The sequence below is a fragment of the Megalobrama amblycephala genome, linkage group LG17, assembly GCF_018812025.1.
Source record: "Megalobrama amblycephala isolate DHTTF-2021 linkage group LG17, ASM1881202v1, whole genome shotgun sequence".
Lineage (NCBI taxonomy): Eukaryota > Metazoa > Chordata > Actinopteri > Cypriniformes > Xenocyprididae > Megalobrama > Megalobrama amblycephala.
In genome coordinates, this window is record NC_063060.1 from 2,310,217 (window position 1) to 2,319,554 (window position 9,338).

Consider the following 9,338-nt stretch of genomic DNA (forward strand, 5'->3'; position numbering starts at 1 on the left):
ATCAGAAATGTTTCTTGAGCAGCAGATCAGCATATTAGAATGATTTCTGAAAGATCATGTGACACTGAAGACTGGAGTAATGATGCTGAAAATTCAGCTTTGATCACATTTTAACATACAGTACAGTCCCAAAAGTTTGGAACCACTAAGATTTTTAATGTTTTTAAAAGAAGTTTCGTCTGCTCACCAAGGCTACATTTATTTAATTAAAAATACAGTAAAAAACAGTAATATTGTGAAATATTATTACAATTTAAAATAACTGTGTACTATTTAAATATATTTGACAAAGTAATTTATTCCTGTGATCAAAGCTGAATTTTCAGCATCGTTACTCCAGTCTTCAGTGTCACATGATCCTTCAGAAATCATTCTAATATGCTGATTTGCTGCTCAATAAACATTTATGATTATTTTCAATGTTGAAAACAGTTGTGCACTTTTTTTTCAGGATTCCTTGATGAATAGAAAGTTCAAAAGAACAGCATTTATCTGAAATACAAAGCTTCTGTAGCATTATACACTACCGTTCAAAAGTTTGGGGTCAGTAAGAATTTTTATTTTTATTTTTTTGAAAAGAAATTAAAAAAATGAATACTTTTATTCAGCAAGGATGCATTAAATCAATCAAAAGTGGCAGTAAAGACATTTATAATGTTACAAAAGATTAGATTTCAGATAAACACTGTTCTTTTGAACTTTCTATTCATCAAATAATCCTGAAAAAAAATATTGTACACAAATATTTCGTACAATTGTACACATTAAATGTTTCTTGAGCAGCAGATCAGCATATTAGAATGATTTCTGAAGGATCATGTGACACTGAAGACTGGAGTAATGATGCTGAAAATTCAGCTTTGATCACAGGAATAAATTACTTTGTGAAATATATTCAAATAGAAAACAGTTATTTTAAATTGTAATAATATTTCACAATATTACTGTTTTTTACTGTATTTTTAATTAAATAAATGTAGCCTTGGTGAGCAGACGAAACTTCTTTTAAAAACATTAAACAATCTTAGTGGTTCCAAACTTTTGGACTGTACTGTATATTCACACACAAAGCAGTTATTTTACAGAATTTTTGATTAAATAAATGCAGCCTTGGTGAGCAGAAGAGACTCAAAAACATTATATATATATATTCCCCAAGTTAAACTTCTCTATGCGTGAGCTGCTGTTCAAATGTTTGTAGTTATGAACTGTCAGACTATACGGTTCTGTGGAAGAAGGGTGCGGAATAGAAAATGATAAATAAAACATCCATGTTTCACTTCCTATATCCTGTTTAAAATGACTAAGGAAAAAATAGATCTGCAAGAGAAACGGCAGTGGACAGAAGAGAGATTCATTCATTCACTCAGCGCCGGTAGACACATGGCCGGAGCGTTTAATAACATCTCGGCCTTCACAGGTCGGTGTCAGTAAACAGGCCGAGATCCTCGAGATCCAAACTTCTGCAGACCTGCAGTCTGATGAAATCACACCGTCTAAAAGAGCAAAGAATAGGGAGACTCACTGTATATATGACAGTGTGACCCTCTGGTGCTGTTTGGTCATTTTTGACCGAAAAATGTCAGGTTTTGTTTTTTTAGAATCAGAAACTTGGTAAAGGTTTTGGCACTTGCTATGTGAAAAAAAATCATGGACATGATTCGAAAAGGTTAAATGATTCGAAAAAATTTATTGAATGAATGGAAGATGAATTTCACGTAGTGGAAACCTTTGGTACTGCGGCAAAACAAAATCTTACTTAAAGCTAATTTCTTGATATATTAACCTCAAATTTTTTCTATAGCAGTTTTAGAGTAAGAAGTGTTTTGGAAAATATATATTTCATATCAAATTTAAAAATAGTCAAGTATTTTTGTGCATTTTTCATAATAATAATCAATTTTTAAGTAATAATCTGCCAAGTGTCTTCTTTAAAAAGAGACTAAATTAAAGGCACAATATGTACGATTTTTGGTGCGCCAAAAAAACAAAACAACGACTTATATAGTTATGGCCGATTATAAAACACTGCTTCAGGAAGCTTCGGAGCATTATGAATCTTTTGTGTCACGTGATTTCAGCAGTTTGGCGGTTTGACACGCGATCTGAATCATGATTCGACACAAAAGATTCATAACGCTCCGAATCTTCCTGAAGCAGTGTTTTATAATCGGCCATCACTATATAAGTCGTTATTTTGGTTTTTTGGCGCACCAAAAATATTCTTGTCGCTTTATAATATTAATATTGAACCACTGTACTCACATGAGCTGATTTAAATATGTTTTTAGTACATTAATGGATCTTGAGAGAGGAAATGTCATTGCTCAGGCCTCACTGATCCATCGGATTTCAACAAAAATATCTTAATTTGTGTTCCGAAGATTAACGAAGGTCTTACGGGTGTGGAACGTCATGAGGGTGAGTAATAAATGCCATTATTTTTATTTTTGGGTGAACTAACCCTTTAAACTGGAAATTCAATTTTCAGGTCTATGCTCAAAAAGTGGTTAAAAGGCTAATAAATGGATCATAACTTTTCCACAAATATAATTTATTACCATAAAATCCTCTAAAAATACAATATTAAATTAAAAAAACATGATCAAACCTAACCCATGAGAGCAGCATCAAAGGGTTAAATCAGTGTTTATTTATTTGCTCTTAAAAAGTAGTAAAGGTTCAAGTTAGAGCTAAAATGGGTTTAATAGCTGGATATAGCTGAAGCTTTTAAAGATCTAATTCTTCAGAAAATCAGTATTGACCCAGAAACCAACACACTAGCTTTACCCCGGGCCATCGTCGTTTTAAACCCCGCTTTTAACCCTGTGTAAAGGAACGTTTCACACAAAAAATGTAAAATGGTGACAGAAAACGTGATTATTGGAGTAAAGAAGATTTTTCATTCTTGCCTTTATATTACGAAAAGTCCATTCAGTATATGCTAGAGCTTTTATGTTGGTCTAGGTTGCGTGCTGCGTTCATTCAATCAATGACGCCGACACCACAAATATGCAAATAAGGACGTTAACCCAGGGTTTAGGAATTTACAGTGTGAGACTGCATCATATGAATACCTTGATAACCCGGGGAAATTATGAGCAATGTGAAACGTGAAGCAAGATAGCCCAGGATTCAGTTCAGAATGACCCAGGGTTAACTAGCCTATTTCAAAAGTGAAATCTCTAAATTGAAGAATAAATAAAGTATTAATTAGCCTATTAATGATATTAATCTTTAACAATGTTTAGTATTGTAAGAAATTATATTCATTATTAACATTTCTCTCACCTTGTCCACCATTTAAACTGATTTTTTTTTTTTTTCACAATGATGCGTTGCATGAGTTGAAATGCATTCTGGGATTGCCACCTTTATGCACAGGTTGTTTGTCTTCAGAGTAGGTTAAATAATGGGGCGAAATGCATGTAAATAGCCAGAAAGATGACATTTTATCCTATTATAATCAGTAGAAAATGTGGTCAAGAAGGAGAAAATGCTGCATCTCAGAATGTGCAAAATAAAAAGCTGAAAATGATTAAGTGTCCTATTTATAAACTTCATTAGGAAATATTAAATATAAACTATTTGTTCCAAAGTCATAATAAGAGGGAAAAATCTCCCAACCCACTTTCACCCAAACAGTTCCACCCAGTTGAATTTTTACTCTACTCTACAGTAAATACCAAGAAGAAGTATTAAAACGTCTCAGATGTCTTTGGCTCGCTTTAATCTCTCATTCCACGTGCCTGAGAATGTTTCATCCCACATCTACACTTCAATAATGCCTTCATTCCCGTTTAAACATTTCAACTGATAGCTCATTTGAACTTTACTGTATTGAATGCACCCGTGATTTAATGAAGAAGGAGTTTAGAAAAGAACCACAATCCATTTTCTGTATTACATTCTCTCCATTTTTGTTTATTGCATATCAAGCCACAAACGACTTCGTCCATCCAAGTCCGGGATTCATGGAAAGATTCTTATAATCATGGCAAAGAAGCAGCAAAGCTTTTCAAGATGTTTAAGACACTGCACTGAAATATGGGCGGACACCTGGAAAACCAAACCTTCTGAATATTTCAAGTGTATATCTTACACTAGTGGTCTGCGCTGGAGGAAAACACTCAACCACTATGAATTCACCATCTAATAACAAAACGTCCCTCGATATGAACTTAGATGCTTATATTTTTTATACATAATCTATGTAATAAATACAAACACTAAAAAGCAACATACTAATCTAGTCATTTAAAATAAATGTTCTATTAAAATGCAAACATCACAAAAACAATGACTTAAAAATTGCAACTGTACGTTTTCCCACTTGCACTAGGGCAAGACATCAAACTCATCTAAAATAGATACAGTACGTTTGTCATTAAATATTATTCCAACAACTATAAGGAATGTTTCAAGTTACTGATAAAGCTTTAAATTAAATAATTTTTTATAATTAAACCTATTATATAGGCCTTTAAAAATCAACTTGTTAACCCGACCCAGGGACTTTAACTCCTGTGGAAGCAGGAAGAAACAAAGAGTGGATTATTGCTCTGATTACAATATGCAGAATGTGCAGAAAATCAATAAAAACACATTTCCTCACCCAGTTATGATGCAGTTTCTTGTTTGGATGTAAATGCCCGTGTAAACGACCTCACATCGCACAACGTTATTGGAGAAGTCCGACTCGGGCACCAGGAAGTCTGGATTGACAGTGACCTGCACAGGAAAACGAGACAGCATCCGTTTTAGAAAGCCATTATGTCAGCATCGTCTCCACACCGAGAAACCTTCTCGAAACCCCATCATACCTTAAGAATGTAGTTCCCAGGGGCCACGTCTGTGATGTCGATCCACTGGCAGTCGATGTTGGCAGCGTATGTGTCGTGGCAGCCTGGGCTCAAGCCCTGAAAATACATCAGAAACCGAAACACTAAATATGGCAGAAACGTTTGCAATAGTTTTAGTTTTAGTTCATCAGTGCGTTCGTACCTGTGTGTGTGCGGTGCACGCGTATCTGCGGTGAAATCCAGGATCGCAGCCAGTATCTTCCAGACAGAAACTGGCCTTGTGTCCCTCAGCGACCTTCCGTCCGGTGTTGATGTCCAGGAGATCGTAGTGACTAAATGCATCCATGCTGTGATAGTGCCTGCATGTGGGATTCCACACAGTTCGGACGGATGAGTCTCATAATGCACTTTACATGTGTTTTGATAAGCACTACTATTGCTATTGCTCGTACTTATGCATAATGATTTGAACAAACACCCCGAGCAACTGAAATGCATCACTCACACGCTGTAAAAATGATCACATTTTTTCTTTTGTAAAATCAACTTAATAATAATTAATGTGGTTTAGATAACATAATTGATTAAATCAATCGCCTTCATTGCATTAACTCAAATTTTTAATTTCAATGAACTCAAAATTTTAAGGCAATCGTAACTTACTTTTTAAAGTTTTTTTTACCTATCATACATTTTATAAAACAGATAGTTACGATTCTAAATTCTAACTGCATGAGACGTGGTGTGAAATGAACTATCTTATATTAATGTTTATTTTTTAATACTAATAAACAACTTTTTATTGAACTTTTAATGTATTTTATAATATTGCTGTTCCTCCCACTTTATAAATGCAAGAGGCATGAGCTGCAGTGATTGTACCACAGTAAAGTATCATCATTTATAAAAAATAATATTTAGCAAGGCATTTAAATGCATCACATAAAATTCATAAATCAAATAGTTCTGAATCAAAATTCTAATTGCATCAACTGTGGTGTGAAATGAACTATTACATGGCAGAAGCACTGTTTATTCTGATTTTTAATACTAAGAAATATTGAAAATTACTGTATTTTATAATATTGCTGTTGCTCCAGATTTATGAAAGCAAGTGGCATGAATTGCAGTGATTTTATTACAGTAAAGGAGGTTTTAGTACTATAATTTCATCATAATTTATAAAAATAATAATTAGCAAGCCATTGAAATGCATCACAACATTTATAAATCAAATAGTTCTGTTTCTAAATTCTGATTGCATGAACCGTGGAGTGAAATGAATTATATTACATGGTGGAAGATCTGCTGATTTTTTTAAAAATTGTTTTTAATACTAATAAATGTAACTTTGTTATTGATCATAATATTGCTGTTGCTTCCACTTTATAAAAGCAAGATGCATGAAATGCAGTACAGTAAAGGGGATTTAAGTATAATTTTATCATAATTTATAATAAAAATTAATGATAAAATTAGGAACTACATTTTTTTAACTGTGACTAAAGTGTCTAAATACTTTCTGAGGTGGATAAATCTGATTCTAAATTCTAATTGCATCAGCTGTGTTGTGAAATGAACGATATTACATGACAGAAGCACTGTTTATTCTAATTTTTAATACTAAGAAATATTCAAATTTACAGTATTTTATAATATTGCCTTTGCTCCAGCTTTATGAAAGCAAGAGGCACGAACTGCAGTGATTGTTCCACAGTAAAGTATAATAATTTCATCATAATTTATAAAATACAATATTTTGCAAGCCATTTAAATGCATCACATAAAATTCATAAATAATATAGTTCTGATTCAAAATTCTAATTGCATCAGCTGTGGTGTGAAATGAACAATATTACATGGCAGAAGCACTGTTTATTCTGATTATTAACACTAAGAAATATTGTAAATTACTGTATTTTAGAATATTGCTGTTGCTCCATCTTTATGAAAGCAAGTGGCATGAATTGCAGTGATTGTTTTACAGTAAAAGTGTTTGTAGTACTACAATTTTTATCATAAATTATAATTAATATATTAATTCTAACAGTAAACTCAGACTCACTGATGACAGCTGTGCCACTCCCACTGATGTCTGGGTTTGACCGGCAGAAAGTCAGTCGTCCCCATGTTTCTGACTTTCTGTGGGAACCGAAGGAGAACCCTGAAGTCCAGGTCTCTGACCGTGGGTCTGTACGCAGATCTGAGAGACGAAAGACAGCGGAGGATGAGCTCATGGATCACAGGGTCACAAGAGGTCATGCAACCACCAATACTGATGACCCCACCTCACAAAATAAGTTTGGATATATTTGTACACTATAAAAATGATTTTCATGATTTATCACAACATCTTCTCTTTTGCCAAATCAACTTAAATAATTATTGTGTTCAGATAACATAATATGCATTAACTCAAATGTTTAATTTCAATGAACTCAAAATTAAGGCAACCAGGTAACTTACTTTTTTATTTATTTATTTATTTTATTTATTTTTTAAAAGTTAAACCAACAGTGTAGTATAATAGACCAGACCACATAAAAAGCTCTCACTAATATTCAAACTATGCAACATTTATTTTCAGGCTACACTGAGCTATTTAACATGATAAGAAAGATACAAATAATGCATTATAGGTAAGAAAATCGACATTGAGACATTTTTAAGTGCGAGTTAAGCATTTAAATACTTTTTGGGGACGCTGTAAATCTACACAGATAATAATTCATAAGAAAATCTGTATTTACGCACCGCGCCAGGCAGTTCTCCTCCGCCGCGCATCGGAGCGCGTACATCTGGACGCGCTGGATGTATGAGCCCGCCTGGATGGAATATGGATCTGGCACAAGGTCCGGAAGACCTGCACAACACGATCATACTGAAAACACGCCTTTTAAATAAATACCGCACATTGCCACATATGTTGAGGTTAAATTCGTGCTTTACGCACAGCTCACCGTTCTGGAAATACCTGGTGCCATACCCGGTGCCAGGCGGCGGTCGGCGGGGGATGAGCGTCCTGCCGCCGGGTGGATAGACGTTGTAGAAGACCGTATTCCTGTTTCGTGGATCATCTCCTGCCATACTTTCAGACGTTGTTCCCTGCTCGACTGGGACATTCGGAGCTTGCGCTCTGGGGAGAGCCGCTTCATTATAGCTTCCATGATCTGAACTTAAGGTGTTTGAATTCTCCGTGGGCGCGGTCAGCTGTTGGAAATTGGCAACCGCTGGCGCCCTCCGTGCGTTATTCCCCCCCTGTGCCGGGGTCCTTCCACCGCCTGAGTATTCAGACAGGACGGTGCTGTTAGATCTGGTTCCGGGAGGACCTCTGAGCCTCTGGCGCACCTGCATTTGTCTGGCACCAGGTGCGCGGCTGTTGGCCACTATATACTGCATGCGGTCGGGGCCCAAAAGCGCGGTGCTGCTGTCCGGTACGCTGTTAGTGGGTCTCTCAACCGCTTCCACTCGAATTCGCATGGCCCTGTCCCGGGCAGCATCTCTGCTGCTGCTCATGTAAACCCTGGACTGTCTTCTGGACACCACCGGTGCGTGATACTCTGAGCCAGTGCTCATTAAACTGAACACCTGGCCGTTATTCACCCACTGGATCCGGTTCCTCCAGGGCGCGGAACTTTGCGCGCTGATAAAGTTATTCAGTCCTTGAAGTAAATATAAAGCCAAAATCAAATTTAGCATCTTGAGACACATTTTAAAGCTGGACAGTCACTGATATGGTTTCCCAGCACAGATGTTCCTCTGCGAGCGGATGTGGGACTCTGGAGTGCGTAAACGGCATAGTCCGAATCTTCCGCGAGCCAATGGAAACGGACAGAAGAGCAGCGGACAGACATTGATCAAACTGTGGGAGTTCACGCGCGCATGCACAGTCAGCAACACTCGCTCTTAACTCTTTCCTCGCCGAACACATTGGTGTCTCGATACTTTTGTTCAAGCACTGCAGGCAAAACTCCAGGCGCTTTGGAGAGAGTTACACCTTTGATTAATACATCTACATAAAATGCATAAATGTTTCAAACACATCAATGTAGCCTGGGGTGAAAATCTTTTATTTAAGTCTGTTTCATAAACAGAAAGTTTCAGGATTTTGGTAAAAGACAGATTTAAACCCATGTGCTGTGTTTAAAATCCTAATTTAGTGCTCTTTTAAATTGCTTGTAAATCTCTCATTAAGCTATATTATCATCAAATAGTGAATTCAGTCCTTTTTGCCATCTTGTGGCAAAATCTTTCAGTTAGCACAGGTTTTGTATTTATTTTTGGAACTGATTGATCACAGGCCTCACTGATCTGACACAGGTTCCCTGAAGAGAAACATGGATTGTGAAGCTGTTGAGCATTGTACTGTAATGTCCACAAGATGGCAGTGTGCGCTAACAGAAACACACACAGGCTGATTTAGATTCACGTCATCAAAATTCCCAGTTTATTTCTCTTGCAGTGATTTTGGATGTTGGTTCCAATTGCAATAACAACACATGGACATGCATTGAGAAGAAAATAATGAACTTGGAA

General features: G+C 36.1%; 1 protein-coding gene across 1 annotated transcript; it reads right to left on the reverse strand.

Annotated features, from left to right (window-relative positions):
* Nucleotides 1-3,903: 3,903 nt before the first annotated feature.
* loxl5b (lysyl oxidase-like 5b) lies at nt 3,904-8,714 on the reverse strand. The gene is made up of 7 exons (XM_048163445.1): nt 7,763-8,714; nt 7,557-7,665; nt 6,868-7,005; nt 5,005-5,161; nt 4,824-4,919; nt 4,616-4,731; nt 3,904-4,524 (listed from the first exon to the last, which is right to left on the reverse strand). Exons 1-7 carry the CDS (start codon nt 8,511-8,513, stop codon nt 4,518-4,520), a joined length of 1,374 nt encoding a protein of 457 aa, XP_048019402.1. The 5' UTR covers nt 8,514-8,714; the 3' UTR covers nt 3,904-4,517.
* Between the last annotated feature and the right edge of the window lie 624 nt (nt 8,715-9,338).